General features: G+C 41.9%; 1 protein-coding gene across 1 annotated transcript in view; it reads right to left on the bottom strand.

Moving 5' to 3' along the window:
• The window catches only part of SASH1 (SAM and SH3 domain containing 1), a 237,295-nt gene extending 223,801 nt beyond the window's left edge, over positions 1 to 13,494 (bottom strand). The window contains exon 1 of the mRNA XM_006872057.1: positions 13,357 to 13,494. Coding sequence (XP_006872119.1) covers positions 13,357 to 13,494 — 138 coding nt within the window. The remainder of the gene's footprint in view (positions 1 to 13,356) is intronic.
• Positions 13,495 to 19,395: the final 5,901 nt, after the last annotated feature.

Genomic DNA, 19,395 nt, shown 5'->3' with positions numbered 1-19,395 from the left:
ATGGCCCATGAATGTTGTTAGAAATTTTGACAAAAAAAATGTTCCCCCCACATCCCTGCAAAGTACTGAAGGCCAACACAATCATGCCGTCTAAGATGTATTTTGGAGTCCTGGTGTGGCACCATAGGATAAGCACTCAACTGCAAGGTAGGTTTGAACTGCAAGGTTGGTGGTTCAAACTCACCAATCGCTCTTTGGAAGCCCTATACAGGGTCACTATGAGTCAGAACCAACTCTACAGCACTTAACAACAACAAGATACATTTGCACTGTAGGATAAGCACTTGACTACAGGTCGGTCTGAACTGCAAGGTCAGTGTTCCTTGGAAACTCTGTACAGGGTCCCTGTGAGTTGGAACTGACTTAAAAAAAAGATACATTTTTTTAAGTAGCTATAGTTCTGGAATCATATTGACATTGTTTATATCCTGCTTTTCAATGGCACTTTTAGTTAAAATCACATGACTCTAAGAATGTATTTCTTTTTCTTTCACCTTTATTTTCACTATTACTTGCAAGCCAAGAGACAGAATGAAGCCACAACCAACTAAAGACATAATAGTGGATCTTCCCTGAAACAAAACCAAACTAACAAATGAAGCACTAAAAGCAATAATGCACCTTAAGATCCCCCTCCCCCCGCCCAAGGAAAAGACCAGCGTGTATGTCAATGGACAAACTATACACATGAAACAACAGTATGAAGAACATTCATTATACATACAAACATATTAACATTTTCACCAACCATTTTGGAAAGACATTGGAGATCCCTCCAGAGGTGAAATCATCATAATGATGATGTTTATCGAGAGGAAAAACTATCCTATTATCAAGCTTTTCTCTTCTGCATCTCAGAAACACCAGAATGCCTAGGTATCCAATCCCTTGGATGAAGACATCTGCATTATGTGACTTGGCATACAAGAAAAAGACAAGCTCAGTTTTATCTCCATGAGATGGTCTTTCTCATAAAGAATTCATGCGGTTTCCAGTGAAACCTTTTATGGAACAAAGATGGGACCCTAGACAGCTGGCTAGAAGCAAAGCTAATGAGGAACAGACCCACGGTTTTGAGGTTTCAATACCAAAAGTAAATTAATAAGTAAATGAGCATACCTTTTTGACAAATGGCAATTCTGTTCCTATCACCTTTGCCTCTGCCCATTGTAAGTCACTAATTTTAGATCAATTTCATGTACAATGAGAAAGATACATGTAAATCTAGGTGAGGACAACATCTATCACCTTGGAGTTGTGATGTTGTCTGCAACCCAAGGCTAACAAGTAGCACCACAACATTCTTAAAGAATAACCTAGATCCTCTTGTATAAAGATCAATTTCCTTGGTTAGACAACTGTACTGAGAATATGGAAGCTGTTAAACATTTGAAGAAGCTTGATGAAAGGGATACAGAATCTTGGTGTATCATCTGTGCAAACTTCTTTGCAAACCTGCAGTTAGTTCAAAATTTAAAGTTTATATATATATAAATACCTAAAATGCATATTTAGAAAACCAAAATGAACAAACACACTCAGCATTTCTCAAGCTGAAAGAACTGAAGAAAAAAGTCAAGCCTCCAATTGCAATATTGAAGGATTCTATGGTGTGGTGTCATAGGGTAAGTACTCAACCTCAAGGTTGGTTTGAACTGCAAAGTCAGCAGTTAAAACTCACCAGCCTCTCCTCAGAAACCCTATACAGGTCACTACGAGTAGGAACTGACTTGACAGCACTTAACAACAAAAACAAATGGGCAAAATATTGAATACCTCATCAAAAAAGAATAGAAGAATAGAAATCACTGCATCAAAAATAATTGGTGGATGTTCAATCATTTCAGGATGATCAAGAAACTAAGGTGTAGAAGGAAGAACTTCAATCTGCACTGAAGGCATTGGTGAAAAACAGGGCTCCAAGGACTGATGGAAAACCAACTGAAATGTGTCAACAAACTGATGCAGGGTTGGAAGCACCCATTAGTTTATGTGAAGACATTTGGAAGATAGTTACCTGGCCAATCAATTGGAAGACATCCCTATTTATGTGCATTCCAAAGAAAGGTAACCCAACAGAATGCAAAAATCATTGAACAATATCATCAATATCTCATGCCATTAAATTTTTGCTGAAGATCATTCAAAACTGGCTGTAACTGTACACCCACAGGGAACTGTCAGAAATTCAAGCCAGATTCAGTAGATAATGTGGGATAACGGATATATATCAATGGTGATATCAGATGGATCTTGCTTGAAATCAAGAAAAATATCAGAACTACATTTATTTGTGCTTTACTGACTACTCAAAGGCATTTAACTATGTGGATCATGACAAACAATGGATGACATTGAAAAAATTTAAATATTTCAGAACACTTAATTGTGCTCATAAGGAATCTGTAAATACAGCAAGAGGCAGTCATCAGAACAAAGGGACACTGAATGGCTTAAAATCAGGAAAGTTGTGCACCAGAGTTATATCCTTTTGCCCTACTTATTCAATCTGTATGATGAGCAAATAACATGAGAAATTGTATTATATACAGAAAGTCACTTTAGGATTGGAGGAAGACTCATTAACAACCTGTGACCTGCAGATGATACAATCTTGCTTACTGAAAGTGAAAAGGATTTAAAATACTTACTGATGACGATGAAAGACCATCCTTCAGCTGTAGTCTTCAGTATGGGTTGCACCTCAATATAAAGAAAGCAAAAACTTTCACAACTGGACCAAGAAATACCATCATGATAAATGGAGAAAAGATTGAAGTTGTCTAAGACTTCATTTTGTTTGAATCTAGAATCAACACTCAAGGAAGCAGCAGCCAACAAATCAAATGACATATTTCATTAGGCAAATCTGCTGAAAAAAACTTCTTCAAGTGTTAAAAAGCAAAGATGTCACTTTGAGGACTACAGTAAGCCTGACCCAAGACATGATATATTCAATCATCTCGTTGTTGTTGTTGTTGTTGTTGTTGTTAGGTGCCATCGAGTTGGTACCAACTCTTACTGACTATATACATAACAAAACAAAACACTGCCTGGTCCTGGGCCAACCTCACAATTGTTGCCATGCTTGAGCCCATTGATGCTGCCACTTTGTTTATTCATCTCGCTTGGGGTCTTTCTCTTTTTCTCTGACCCTCCATCTTACCAAACATGATATCCTTCTCCAGCGACTGGTCCCTCCTGACACTATGTCTGAAGTATGAGAGACGAAGTTTGGCCATCCTGGCCTCCAAAGAACACTCTGGCTGCACTTCTTCCAACACAGATCTGTTGGTTCTTTTGGCAACCCATGGCACTTTCAGTATTCTCCTCCAACACCATAACTCAAAAGCATCAATTCTTCTACGGTCTTCCTTATTCACTGACCAGCTTTCGCATGCATATGAGGTTATTGAAAATACCAAATGAATCATCTCACATGCATGTGAAAATTAGTGAGTGAATAAGGAAGACTGTAGATGATTAGATGCACCTGAACTATTGTCTTGGTGAAGAATATTGAAGTTCCATGGACTGCCACATGGTAAGTTTGTCTTGGAAAGAGTACAACCAGAAAGGCTCCTTAGAAGGATGATGGTGAGACTTTATCTCTCATTCTTTGGCCCTGTAGTCAGGAGAGAGAAATCTCTGGAGAAGAATATCATGGTTGAAAAGTGGAGGGTCAAAACAAAAAAAAAAAGAAAGACCCCCAACAAGATGGGTTGACACAGTGGCAACAACAGGCAGGACCTGGCAGTGATACGTTCTGTTGTGCACTGGGATCACTGAGTCAGAACCAACTCACCAGCACCTAACAACAATGACGACAGAGTCTGCTCTTACCTCTTGTGTAAGAATTGAGCTGTAGAATTCCTTATGAATTTTGCACAACTTTTCCTGTACTTCACAGTTCTCTAATATTACCTTTTAAAAGATGGACTTAAAACATCGTTTAGTTATAGCTTTGGGTGGAGTTCTGCTGTGGTACTGTATAATAAGCTCTGGACTGATAACCACAGGTTGGTGATTCAAACCCACTAGCCATTTCTTGGAAACCCGATACAGGGTGGCTATGAGTCGGAATCGACTCAATGGCACTTAACACCATAGCTTTGGGTGCATGTAAGTAATAATTCTCCTCTTTAAGAAATCATAGCATTCTCTCCAATTAAATAGACAGACTGATGTGCATACATATATGTATGTGTGTGTGAGAATGAGAGATATGAGCGAATCTTAGGAGGCAAAAAACTCACCAGACATACAGCAAGCAGCTCTAAGATTTTCTTGTATTAAGTCAGCCCACTCTAGAGCTTAAAAGACTTGCATAAGAGTTACCACGCAGCAGTCCTTGTTAACTGATAGATGTGGAGTAAAATGCTGGACCTGACGGATGTTCGACGACAGATAATGGACGTGATTCACAAACATGGTGGTCAGGCTGTCATTAGCTCTTGTCTGCATCATTAAAGTAGCTTTCTTCCTCCACACTTTTGCAACTCCATCCCATCACCCACACTGAAATAAGACACTTTTTTTTAACGCAGAAGGGAACCTACCAGGAGTTGGTTTATATTCTGCAATGGTTTCTCCCTGGAGCCTCCTCTGCCCAGAACACCCTTCCTCCCATGATTCCTTCCTAATCGTCTGCCAGGGCCAAAATTGAAAGGAATTTCTGAACCTATGGAACACTGCCCATTTAGCTTCTGGCCACTTCGCTGTGAGATTGTGTTTTATGGGAGTAGGGAAGGAAGAGACTGTTTTTCCTGCAAAACTATACCTTTCTAGAAGTCAGGGATATGTACTGCTAATATTTCTATTATTAGCTTACACCAAAAATATGAGAGCCAATAAATATTTCAATAGGTAAGTAAATGAACAAACTACAGAATTGCAACAACTTACTCAAAACAACGTGGTGGTTATGAATTGGGCTGTGAACTTTAAGGTCAGCAGTTCGAAACTACCAGCTGATCCACGGGAGAAAAGATTTACAGCCTCGGAAACCCTGTACAGGGTTGTTATGGGTCGGAACCGATTCGACGGCACTTAACAACAACAACAACAACTCAAAACCAAAGCCAATGCCATCTAATTAATTCCAACACAACAGCACAGAGCTAGCTGCTCCTGAGGGTTTTCCCTGACGAAATCTTTATGGAAGCAAACAGCCTCATCTTTCACCCATGGAGTGGCTGGTGGGTTTGAACAACCAATCCTAAGGTTAACAACCCAAAAGCTTTATTCACAGTGCTACCAGGGATCCTTAAAATTGCAACTGGGTGTAATTATAGGAAACTAACACAAGATTCAAAGCTTAATTTTTCCACAGACTCTCTGTAATTTAAGATACGCATGGTCAACTCTCCGCACCAGTCACAGAGATTGAGAGAATTTAAGGCCTAATCAGGGCCCAGCACCTGGTTTCAGTATTTGCAGGTACAGTCTCCTAGGGCCTCCCCTTCTCCACAGAGCTTTACTTCCAGATCCAAAATTGGAGAAAGTAGGTCCCTGGCTGGGGAAAATGGTTTGAACTCACTCAGAAGAACTGTGGGAAAAGGCCTGTGGTCTGCTTCTATAAAGATTGTTGTGTTGTTGTTAAGTGCTGTCGAGTTGGTTCCAACTCATATCGACATTGTATAGTACTTTCCAAAGAGCGGCTAGTGAGCTTGAACCTCTTACCTTGTGGTTCAGTCTGACCTTACAGTCCAGCACAGAGCATGAAAGAGAAAGGTCAGTGATATTACTCTACATTGAGTATGCTGTTGTTATATGCTGTGGAGTCAGTTCTGGCTCACAGCTACCCTGCACAGCATATCCAAGGAGCGGCTGGTGGGTTTGAACTCCTGACCTTGCAGTTAGCAATCCAGTCCCACACCAAGAGCTTCATTAACTTCATTAAGCATAGGTGGTCTCCTTTCCCAGGAAAAGGTTTAGCCGTCTGAACCAAAATTACTAGAGAAATTAACTGTGTCATAATCCCTAGGTTCTGGTCTCCATTTAGCTACCTTGAATGAATCACTACCCTCTAGACCCTTCCATTCCTCCACAGGAAGGTGCTGAGAGCTGCTCCAAGTTCCCTCCCATCCTTCACATCACATCACTCAGCCATGTCCCCACTTAGGAAAGCTGTAAGGCTCTCAGCAGGCTAAAAGGAACATAAATAAAGATGAAGTCAGAATATTTGAAACTGGAGTTGACTCTCAAATTCCAGGACATACAATTAATTAAATCATCAGTTTACAGATTGAAAGTAAGGCAGCTCTCAAGAGAAGAGTTAAATGAATTGCTTTCAAAAGCCCCCTAAGGGTCTCAATTGCTTCTCCCCTCCCCCACACTTTGCCAAAAACAACAAAGGTTTTAAAAAAAAGCACAGTAAATAACAAGGTAGGACTAAACCTACTGCTCTGTGGACGAAGACAGCTACCAACTTCACCGTAGCCTGCCTAGGAACTGGAGTAGGGGAGGCTCCCCATACAATGGTTATTTATTAGTCACTGTAGGAAAATGGCTGTAAATTGTAGGAACTGAGGAAGTTTAAGGTTGGCGGGGGTGGGGTGGGGGTGCTGTGCATTGCAAAACAACAGTACTAAACCCTCTCCCCTCCCCCTCCAGTTAACATTTAAAAACAATACAAAAACAAAACCCATTGCTAGCTGATCAATCCCAATTCCTAGGGACCTACAAGATAGAGGAGCACTCCCCATAGAAGTTCCAATTTTGTAAATCTTTATGGAAGCAGACGGCTGCATCTTTCTCCTACAAGAGCAGCTGGTAGGTTCAAACCAAGGACCTGTCAGTTAGCAGATGAGCACTTAACCACTGCACCACCAGGAGTCCTTAGTTACCACAGGATGGTGGTGGTGTGCCTTGGAGTCGTTTCCGACTCTTAGTGACACTGCATAGGGTTTTCGAGAGGCTATAAATCTTTACAGGAGCAGAAAGCCTCCTCTTTCTCTAGCGGAACAGCTGGTAGTTTTGAACTGCTGACCTTGAGATTAGCAGCCCGACTCATAACCACTAAGCTACTGGAGCTGGCTCTCAGAGCTCCTTAGTTAACAAGTAAGTAGCTCTAAAGACCAAGTGCCCAGGAGGCCAGGTTCAATGTTTTGAGTTGTCAGATTCTGAAGGCAGAAGCTAAATCACCACCACAATTTAATAAACAGAGAATCAGAAACATGAAGAACCCTTCATATCTAGTAACCTTGGCAATTCCTACTCTGAAAAACAACTACCACCCCTAAAAAAGAAATGTTATGTCTGCAACCACGGAGTGAGAGATAAAAGTGTAAAATCCCACAGGATTCTAACTCCTTTTACACCTCCAGGCAGACACGGAACCCTTTCAACCTCAAAGGTGATATGCTCAGAAAACATCTTAGAAAGCCCACAGATGTCAAAAGACTCGGTGAATAAAATGACATTTCACAGGAGTGACATGGTTTGATTGCAAACCTTTTGCAATTGATCATTACTGTTTCCAGCAGAAGGGCCAGCATTTTAATTTTAGCCCACCTGATGAAACTGCCCAACTGTAGTAGGAACATAAATAGAATTTACTAACATCTTCGTAACTGTGCCCCAGTTTTTATGTTGCTTCTGCATTCAAGAAGTACATAGTTTTTCCCTTTATCATTCAACAAAACTAAGTTCTTCATCCAGCTACAAGCACTTACTGGAAATAGAAAAATGAACGCCATCTGACCCTCCTTTCCAGGCACTCACAATCCAGTTTTTGTAAAGCTCAACTTCTCTTAATTCTAAGTCTATTTAAATATTCACTTATTAGCATTCATTATGAGAACCCAAAGTTCATTCTAGCGCTAGTCAAACATTTTCATGCCATAAATTATAGTATTTTTTCTTCTCTAAATGAGCACATTGTTAAAAATTATCTAAAAGCAACTACTTGGTACTAAATTGGGCATGGATTGAATTCATTTTGATGCAGAACGTGTCCTAATACATTCAAACAACCATCCCAGATTTACTGAGCTCTTCCACTCTTGGAATATGGTGCTGTAGGATAGATATTCAACTGTTAACCACAAGGTCAGCAGTTCAAACCCATCAGCTACTCCTCTGGAACTCTTTATACGGGTCACTAGTATAGAATTTTACTCAGAATCGGCTCGATGGCACTTGACAACGATAGTTCTCAGAAGAAGCCCTGGTGGCCCAACAGTTAAGCGCTGCACTGCTAACTGGTGGTTTAAACCCACTAGCTGCCCCATGGGAGAAAGATGTGGCAGTCTGTCTACAACAAGACTGACAGCCTTGAAAACTATAGGGGGTACTTCTCTGTCCTGTAGGGTTGCCATGAGGGCAGTGAATTGTAGTTTGGGTTTCCATCTCTTGGGCAACACCCCCTCACTGGTTTAAAACCAACCAAGTCCCTGGACACACAGATGTCTGTAATTGTTCTGTCCTGTCAGAAACGGACATGCACCTGAAAAGTATTTTTATCTAAGAAAGCTGTGACACTTGACTTTGACATGTGGTGGTGGTGGTTATGTGCCATGGAGTCAGTTCCAACTCATAGCAACCCTATACGGGGTTTCCCAGGATGTAAATCTTTACTGGAGCAGAAAGCCTCGTCTTTCTCCCGCGGAGAGGCTGGGAGTTTTGAACTGCTGACCTTGCAGTTCACAGCCTGATTTGTAACCACTATGCTACCCGAGCTCTTTGACTTTGACATGTAGAAGAATCTAAGTCGTGACTGTGCTTGAACTCTTAGGTATGCTGCTGCTGTTGTTCAGTGCTGTGGAGTAGATCCTGACTCATAGTGACTGTACAAAGCCAGGGTTGTTGTTGTTAAGAGCCTTTGAGTAGGTTCCGATTCATAGTTACCCTATATAGCAGGGGTTGTTATTGTTAAATGCCTTTGGATCATCTCACACTCATAGCGATCCTACAACGGAGGAGCAGCTGGTGAGTTTGAACCGCCAACCTTGCGGTTCAAACTGACCTTAAAGTCAAATGCTTATCCTACAGCACCACACCAGGACTTGACTCCATAGCAGAGGTGGGGCATCTCTTTTCTGCCAAAAGTTATAACATCATTAGGGGGCCATACAAAATTATCAATTTAAACATTAGCCTGCTAGGCTTGCAAAATGTGCCCTTGAGCTGTTTAAATGTCTACATATTCCTTAGTGTTTTTGTGTACATAAAAAACAAAAGAAAAACAGGGGGAATAGAAGCAAATACTGTTGAACAATGACGCATGGAGGGGATTGTAATCATTGCAATGAAACAAAATACGATAGGATGAATGCAAAACTGATGTTCTCCCATGTAATCTATCACTGAATTCACAATAAAAGCTTTTTTAAAAAAATGAGCCTGCTATATTTGGTCAAGCATTTAATTAACTCACCCCTAAGGAGTCCTGGTGTGGTGCTGTGGGGTAATGCACCAGACTGCAAAGCCATTTGAACTGCAAGGTCGGCGGTTCAAGCTTACCAGCTGCTCCTTGGAAACCCTATACAGGGTCACTATGGGTCGGAATCAACTCGATGGCACTTCCCAATAACAACAATGCAACTAGACGGCACTTAACAACAACAACAACAACAACGTGAGGGCTGGAATTGCAGTTACCTTGGAAAGGCCAGACCAAATGATTTCATGGGCCTTACCTAACCTGTGGACCTCTGCTGCATAGGGTTTTTGAAGAGCAGCTGGTGGGCTTAAACCACCAACCTGTGGCTAACAGTCCAGTACCTAGACACATAACTCCTCCAGCACTTTTGATTCCGTCTCCTGAACATCTGTATTGACAAGGCATCTTTTAAATGGCATTTTATTGCTGAGCAAGGTTATGTTTCTATGGCCTATTAGCACATTCAGCTCCTGATGGTGAGGGTCACTGGGGGGCTCCAAAATGACAGTTATCACCAGGGTCAACTCACTTTACTGGTCTAGGTGGACACTGATGGCAAAAACCCATAGTTTAAATATAAAACAGAGTTGATGCTGTCTTTGATTTCAGTAAGAACAGAGAAAGTCAACAGTCAGTGTGGTGTCTTAATATATTTCCTCAAAGACAGGTTTTCTTATAAACACTTGGTTGACAGCTTTCTACTAGTTTAATGAATAGGCTCCCTTTAAACGTAGTGTCTTCCTACAGACATGTACAAAAGAGAAGTAAGGCCATTATTTCCCATCTAAATTTTACCAAGGAGGAGAATTAACACCCAGGATTTCCCCCCAGCAAAAATAAGGTTATACAAAGGATGGGGAAACTCAAGAGAACATAACCTGTTTGGGATGAGCTTTCCACATTCTTACCAACCTCACATGAACCATTAGCTCTGTGAGAAGTACATAGTTTCTTTTCTCTTGCATCTGCCCTTTGAATAACAGGTTTCAACTCCTTGAGACCCGCCCTATCTTCTAAGTCAGCCAAATAACACAGTGCTGCAACTGACCCCACAGTGCTGGAATCTATTAGGAAAATGACAATCTTCAGAGAACGTCACCTGCTAACACTCCAAATAGCCTTGAGTTCCTGCTTCAATTTGAGCCAATGCCTTCGGCGCCCCAACCTATACCCTAGCAAGGGATGCAATGTGTAAAATCTCCCATAATTATCCAATCCATTTTCCTAAAGACTGAAGAGTTACACATAGACTTCCTGGCCAATGAACTTAAGACATAAACTCTAAACCTGATTTTAACACACTCTGAGTTTGTTTGTTTTTTTTGAAATTCCAGTGAAGGATCATATCCATATCCCTAATATTCGGATAATGTAAAACACAGCTTTTCAATTCAAATGATATATATTGTTGCTGTTTTTAAGTGTCATCAAATTGATTCAGACCCATAGTGACCCAGTATAGGGTTTCCAAGGAGCAACTGGGGAGCTTGAACCACCGACCTTGCAGTTTAAACGACTTTGCAGTTGGACGCATTAGCGCACAGTGCCACACCATACATTTTAAAAATACTAGAGAGTGAGAAGAGCAGATGGAGATCTTTGACCAACGTTCCTTTCTTCTCTGAACAGTAATAATCAAACATGCCAATGGACACCTGAAATAGAATAATACCTGGGCCTTGAACTAGGAATATCTGGAGAGCTGAGATGTGAGACTCTGATTGCAGGGTGGAAAAAACAGAGCTATCATTTACTGAGCACCTACTATATGCTGAGCACTATGCTGAACACTGACATGCATCAACTTGCCTAAACCTCAGAAAACCCAAGAAGCAAATTTTCCTTTCCTCATTTCTCAGATAGTAAAAGTGAGTATCAGAGGGTTTAAATCCCTTGGCCAAAATCATGCAGACTGTTCACTGAAGAGTTAGGATTTAACCCTGGCTAACCCACTCCTGGTATGGCGCTGTGGAATAAAGCACTGGTCCACAAGATAGTTTTGAACCACAAGAGTTGGCGGTTCAAACTCACCAGCAACTCCTTGGAAACACTATACAATGAGTCAGAACAACTCACTTGCAGGGAGCGTGATAGCACTGTAGGATAAACACTACACTGGGAACCACAAGACAGGTGGTTCAAGCCCACCAGCTGCTCCTTGGGAGAAAGATGAGGCTTTATGTCTTCCAAAAATCTGCAGCCTTGCAATCCCATCCCCTCTGTACAGGGATGATAGAAACAGGCAACTTAGACATTAGCTACCTAAAATGAGGTGGTGATAAAGGCACGAAGTGACTGGCTTACAGTGTTTCAAGAGAGAGTTTAGTTTAAGAGTGTGTGTGTGGTGGGGGAGATAGAGTCCCTACTGAATAGTTTTCATCTTATCTAGATGGGTCTGATAAAAAGAGATGGGGATAAGATTCTTATGACTCAATAGTGATTAATTGTTATTATGACTAACTGCAACTGTCACAACTGTAAAGGTAGAAGTTTTGTAACAAAAACGGGGGAGTTAATCTTGCAGTTAATCTTGCAGTCTAGAAACAGGACCTTAGGACCATCAAGGGAGAAGACCACAAGTGGAATGTGGGACCTTATCCAGAGAAACAGCAGTGATGGAGGCAGAGATGAAGCAGCTGAGGACTATAGATTCATGGAAAGAGAGGGACTGAGAGCTGGTGCCAGGAGGCAGACTTGCAGAATATGCCCTTTAGTGGTGTAAATTATTATATATGACTGAGTTGTTTTTTTTTTATTATTTTAAAAAGCTAAAATGAAAGAGAAAAACTGTTAACTGATGGTACATTGAGGGGATTATGATCATTGTAATGAAACAGAGTATATGATTTGTTGAATGTAAAACTGATGCTCTGCCCTGTAAACTTTCACTCAATTCATAGTAAAAACTTAAAAAACAAACAAAGAAAAAAAACTACAGCCTTGGAAACCCTATAAAGAGCTGAACTCTACAGCACTTAACTCACTCCCAAATTCAAGCACTTAATACTATGCTAAAAAAAATTATACACTGTTTATCATTTCCAAAAAGGAGTGTTTTTCTTAAAAACTACACCTTCTCTCATTAGAAAAATAAAAGATTTCAGAGTAAATCTAGAGTAATTTTTCCATGATGTGCACACCTGGCCATTTCAAACTCTGTAAATGAAAACTGACCTTTCAATGTATAGTACAACATGTCTCCATGTATAGAACAACATGTCCTCACACTCTGATCTCAATCTACCTGCTGACATTCAGCAGCACCAAAGCAAATCTACGAATTCCCCAAGGCATGAAAATCCTGAGCAAGTAAAAGCTTCATCCTCTGTACTGGAGAACTCATTTCAGAAATTATGCCAAATCTATGGGCGTTTTTAAGCACTGGACATTTCAAAGCACATGACAGTACAAATTTAACAAAATAAGTCCCATTGTTTCTAGTATCAAACATTTCACAACCAATATCCTGTCATTCTAAGCGTTGAAACACTGAAAACACACAGCGTAAACTTTGGCTGGTGTTGCTGATTGAGGAAATGTTGCTTTTCCCCTCATGATCAGGCAAATGGAGAAGAGATAAACACCAGGGACATCAGCCTCTTCCCAAAGCTGACTATGAAAGTACAGGGTCAAACACTCTTTATTTACATTCACTCTGAAGATGCCTTGTCTTTTTCCAAGTCAACTTTCCAGCAGGTGTCCCAGATTAAACTGTGGAACACCATACTGGATCGATCGTTTAAAAAATATCCTCAATGTGATCTGTGACTGGCTATTTTTTAATTAGGGGTTGAAATCCTATACAATGACTGTTTAACCCCCGAACAGCCAGAGCAAGCGAAGGAAAACGTTGACGAGGAAAGGGGCCAAATCAGAGAGCGAGAAGGAGACTCCCCTTTTCATTGGGGTGCCCTGCACTGCGGGCTCCCGTGCAATCTTCCCAGTGCTTCCCGCCTCCCCAGGTAACTCACCAGAATTCCCATCACATCCGTCCAGAGTTGGGAGAACGCCCCGGACATGCCAGTGCCCAGCTCGGACTCGGACTCCGGCTCGGGTTCACACGCAGGCTCTGGCTCCGGCTCGGGGCCAGCTGCTCCCGCGTCCTCCATGGCCGCGGCGCACACGGGGGGCTGGCGTCTGGGTCCCCGGGGCGCCCAAGCCGTACCAGCCAGCGAGAGTCAGCGAGTCGCGCCTCCGCGCCGCATCCCCCGCTGGCCCACCTATCCCGCGGGGTTCCTGGCCGGCGACCGCACCGGGGCTCTAGGTGGCCATAAACTGCGCGCACAACTGACAACTCTAGAAACTTTCCCACCCCAACTCCACCGGGCCGCAGGGTAGCAGAAGGCAAAGTCCGCACCACTGGGCTCTACGGCGGGGAATTCTGCCCGCCCGGGAGCAAGTCAACCCACTGCCAAGGCGGTGCTTCCTGTGACGGCGACCAACCGACTAAGGCGCGCGAGTTGTGGCTGCAGCGAGTCTGGGCAGCGCCCCGCAGAGGTGACTCCGGTGCCTCAGGGACCTGGGAGCAGCTCCCTGGGACCCCTCTCTTCAGAATGAGCTCTTCCAGCTCCACATGACTCTCTCTCCCCTCGAAGCTAAAGAAAGCATTTAGCAACAAAAGGTGCTCTGATGTCAGGCTCTTTGCATGGAAATGAGCCCCAGACTGGAGAACAAATCGCCTGTTGAAAGAACAGCCGCTCTGCCGCCTCAGGCCTGCGCGAATTTCCAATCAAGCTCTTCTCTGCCGATTCGGGTCCCTGAAATTCGAGAAACTTAATCTTTAAACTAGGACTGAGGAAAGAGTTCATAAGTGGTTAGTGTTGTTACAGTTCACGCCTCTCCCCTCGCTAAATCTCACCACCTAAGTCAATCAAGACTTTGAGGGAGAAAACACGAATTGAAAGTTTGGGCTCCAGCCATTGTGTCTATCGTTTTTTTCTGAGTCAGGACATTTTGGCCACTGAGGGCCCATGATGTCCGTGCATTGCTGGGGGTTTCAGTTAATTAGAGCAAATGCTCTTTGGGTTTCAATAAATGGTTCCTTTACAGGAAGGCATAGGAAAAGATTACCTTCAATGTTACGGCTGCGGCCTTTCAGCTAATCCACACTAGGGCCCAGTGTTTGTTTTTGCAAGGGAAGATCCCTAACGGGTTTATTTTTCAAGGGAAAGAGCCTTGCAGAGGTACTCCGCTGGTGATTTATTCATCAAGAACCACTCAGGATTTTTGCTGCAAGATGACAGAACGTGCCACATTGGATTTTATGAAAGATCACTTTGTTAAATAGTTGGGAAGCCACAAGGAATCTGACGCACTATTAGAGGATTGTGGTGAACTAGGTGATACAGCGGTGTAACCTTTTTTAGATGCTTCTGTTTTCATTTCTTTGCCTTTCTAAACCCACATAAAAGGAAGATGCTAAGAGGACACCCTTAAAATTCCTTTAGTAAAAGCTTTGCTTAATGGGCGCACCAATGCAAATGGATGAATAACTCTTAGAGGAAAGTTCAAAATTAAACTACTTTCTCAAGATACTTACATTTATAGGTGTAATACCTGTTGATAACATCTTTGAAAGGGAAGGCGAACCCATGAGAAAGTTCTCTCTGAAGAGGTCTTGTGCTGAAGGGGAGGGGACGATGTACTGAATCAAAACCGCTCAGACCAGGTGCTTTTCTGGGATGACTATACTCCAGGTAGACCAGATGGAGTCCAAGGCTCCCTCATGTTCTAAAATGCTATGATTTCAAGTAGATTTAGTGATGCAGTGATGGTTGGTTTTGTTTATGTTTTTTGTTTGTTTGTAATTATCACTTCTATAGAGGTATTAAAATAAGTACATAAAGGTGATATGGGTTAAATTGCTTTCCCCCAAAAGTGTGTGTTGGAATCTAACCCATGTACCAGTGGATATAAGGCCAATTGAGCATAAGGTCTTCTTTGTTATGTTAATGATGCTTTATCAGTGTGGGTGTGTTTTAAAGCTAATGACTTTTGAGATGTAAAAAAGAGTAGATTAGACACAGGAAGTCAGCACAAATGGGGCAAAGATGTTGTTAAGTGTCTTGGAGTTGATTTTCAACTTATACCAACCCCGCCTGACAGGAACTGCCCCACTGTAATCACCAGGTCTTCCTCCTGTAGAGTTGCTGAATGCGTTCAAACCCTTAACCTTGCAGTTAGCAGCAGCCTACCTCTTAACCTTTGTGCCACCAGGGCTGCTTGGGGGTACAGATCAATACCACTATTTGTTGTTGTTAGGTGACATCAAGTCCAAGTCGGTTCTGACTCACTTATGCACAACAAAAGGAAACACTTCCTGGTCCTGTCTCAACCTCACAATTGTTGTTAGTCTTCAGCCCATTGCTCTTGCCACTGTGCCAACCGATCTCGTTGGGGGGTCTTCTATTTTGCTGACCCTCAACTTCACCAAGCATGATGTCCTTCTCCAGGGTCCCTCCTAATAATATGTCCGAAGAATGAGAGAGGAAGTCTGGCCAAGATCTTGGCTTCTAAGATCTGACTGTACTTCTTCCAACACAAATTCGTTTGCTCTTCTGGCAGTCCATGGTACTTTTAATATTCTTCTCCAACACCATTAACTTAAATGCATCAATTCTTATATTGTCTTCCTATTCATTGTCTAACCTTTACGTAAATATGAGGCTAGTGAAAATACCATGGCTTGGGTCAGACGTACCTTACTCCTCAAACTGACATCTTTGCTCTTGAACACTTGAAAGAGTTCTTGTGCAGCAGATTTGCCTAATGCATTGCTGTTGTTTAGTGCCTTTGCGTCGATTCCTACTCATAGCAACCCTGTAAATGGTTTCTGAGAAATAGCACATCCTTTGATTTCTTGACTGCTGCTTCCGTGAGTGTTAATGGTGAATCCAAGTAAAATGAAGTCATTGACAACTTTGGTCTTTTCTCCTTTTATCATGATACTATTTATTGTCAAGTAGTGAGGATTTTTGTTTTCTTTACATTGAGGTGCAACCATATCAAAGGCTGTGGTCTTTGATCTTCATCAGTAAGTATTTTAAGTCCTCTTCCCTTTCAGTAAGCAAGGTTGTATCATCTACATATCACAGGTTGTTAATGAGTCTTCTTCCAATCCTGATGCCATGTTCTTCTTCATATAATCCAGTTTATCAGTTTACAGATTGAATAAGTATATGGTGAAAGAATACAGCCCTGGCACACATGTCTCCTGATTTTAAACCATTCAGTGTCTTCCTGCTCTGTTCAAATGAGTGTCTCTTGGTCTATGTACAGGTTCCCCATGAGCACAATTAAGTGTTCCAGAATACTCATTCTCCATAATGTTGTCCATAGCTTTTCATGATCCACAGAGCCTTTGAGTAGTCACTAAGAGCAGGTAAACATCTTCCTGGCATTCTCTGCTTTCAGCCAACATCCATCTAGCATCAGCAATGACATCCTTTGTTCTACATGTTGGTATCACCAACACATTTATCAACACAACTTCTGCATTTACAGTTCAATGACATTGATTCATTTTTCTATTAACCATGAATGTAATGTGGTTGTGTTGACAAACGTATTGGTGTTTCTATATTCATAGCAATGATAACAAATCACAGGATGTCACGTGGAGATGGTTAAGGAGCACCAGGATTACTTACATAAGCTGAGACAAGAATCTTCTCCCAAAGCTGTCAAAGAAAGACCATCTTCCCCTATACCTAGAGTCCTGAATTGTGCCAGAGGAGGCCTGGTAGTAAGCATGCAGTGGGTAAGCGCACATTATTAACAAAAGGTTGGTGGTTCAAACCCATCAGCCTCTCTAAGGGACAAAGATGTGACAGACAGCTTCCAAAAAGATCTACAAACTTGGAAACCCTATAGGGTATTTCTACTTAGTCCTGTTGTTGTCAACTGCCATTGAGTTGGTTTCGACTCATACAGATTCTTTATGGGGATTCCAAGGAACAGCTGGTGGGTTTGAACTGTGGACCCTGGGGTTTAAAGTCCAGTGCTGGTGCTACTGTAAATCAGAATTAACTTAACATCAAAAGCTATGAACTGTGAGAAAATAATATTTGTGTTCTTCAAATCCACCTACTTGTATTTTTATTACACTAGATGAGTAAGATATCGGAAAAGATGAAATAGTCTTTTAGAGTTGCTATTACTGGTATGTTTAAGAATTCCAGTTTATTAACTCTGTGGGACTTCTGTTTCAATTCAAGAAAATACAGGAAATACGTGCTGCTTCACCAAGGAGCAGCTTGTACTCTGTATAAACCCTCTGGCAAATGATTAAGAAGGAGCCAGGCAGATAGGGCAGCGTGGGCCAAGGTGAGGGTAAGACTGCCTCTCTAGTACCAGTCATGGATCTTTTTCTTATTTGTCAGATGATCTGGGGCTAAGTTTTTAACCTTTCCTGCTACAATTTCCCCATGCCAAAATGCTGCAAAGTCACTGCAAATGCCACCCACCTCCTCAGGGGTGATATTTGGGGTCATTGTGGCTCTGTGGACTAAGCACTGGGTTGCTAACCACATGGCTCAACCCTACCATCTGCTCCACAGGAAAAAGACGAGGTTCTAGGTACCTGTAAAAACGACAATCTTAGAAACCCTCTATGGGGTCGCAATGAGTAGGAGCTGACTTGATTGCTTTGGGTAAGTGGGTCAGGAAAGGCTAGTTAGCAACAGTACAGACATATATATCTACATAATCAAACCTTTGCCAGGATTTTGGCACTTACAGAAATCAATTTATCCTAGAAATTGAAATCCTTTTTCTTGGAGCTGCCTAATAAGTGGATAGGGAAACTAAATAAATTCTATATTTTTGGAAATGTTGGTACCTATGATTTTACTCTGGTAGCGTAGTGGTTGAATCAGGCTGTGAACCACAAGGTCAGCAGTTTGAAACTACCAGCTGTTCCACGGGAGAAAGATGAGGCTTTGTGCTCCCGTAAAGATTTACAGCCTCGGAAACCCTGTATAGGGTCCTATGAGTTGGAACCAACTCCACGACACATAAACACCACCACCACGATTTTGCTGTCTGTATGTAAAGTATGAAATTTTATATTTGATGTCACACGTAAAGCTCTTTTTCTACTTCTAGCACATGAATTATTTTGTTGGCTGACTTAAAAATGAAGCTGAATCTCTTTACAGTATATTCCTAGATAACGAGTATCTGACCTATTGTTGTTGTTAAGTGCCATCAAGTCTGTACCAACCCATAGTGACCCTACGTACAACAAAACGAAACACAGCCCAGTCCTGGGTCAACCTCACAATTGTTGCCACGCCTGAGCCCATTGATGCTGACACTTTGCCAATCCATCTCGTTGGGGGTCTTTCTCTTTTTCTCTGACGCTCCACCTTACGAAACACGATATCCTTCTCTAGCAACTGGTCCCTCCAGACAATATGTTAATGTTATGTAAATTTGGCCTCACTTTGCAGGACCCCCTAATCATAAGTTCTGCATCACAATTGCTTTCACTTACTGCAATCACAATAAAGCTATGGAGAGTAAATATTGCTAATTCAGGCATCTCAGAAAGTTTTATTACTTGAAAATTTTGTTTCAGGTGCATTACTGTTGGACTGCTGACAGAGAGGTCGGTGGTTCAAACCTACCAGCTGCTCCTCAGAAACTCTATTCAAGGTCTCTATGAGATGGAACCAACTCAGCACAGGAAAGAGGGAATGTACATCTATGTACATGCTGTGTTGTTAAGTGCTGTTGAGTTGGTTATGACTCATAGCGACCCTGTACAGGGTTTCTAAGGAGCAGTTGGTATGTTTGAACAGCTAACCTAATAGTTCACAGTCCTGTGCTTATCCTACAGCATCATACCTGGATTCCATATATACATATTTACATATGTACATGGGTTTATACATGTTTGTAGGTTTCAGCTGAGCTTCCAAGCTAAGACAGACTAGGAAGAAGGCTTAGGAGGATCACTTCTGAAAACTGCCGTGGAAAATCTTATAAATACCAGAAGAGCACTGTAT

The sequence above is a fragment of the Chrysochloris asiatica genome, unplaced genomic scaffold (assembly GCF_000296735.1).
Source record: "Chrysochloris asiatica unplaced genomic scaffold, ChrAsi1.0 scaffold00182, whole genome shotgun sequence".
Lineage (NCBI taxonomy): Eukaryota > Metazoa > Chordata > Mammalia > Afrosoricida > Chrysochloridae > Chrysochloris > Chrysochloris asiatica.
Note: the sequence above shows the minus strand (reverse complement) of the source record. Positions and strands in the feature narration are given on the sequence as shown.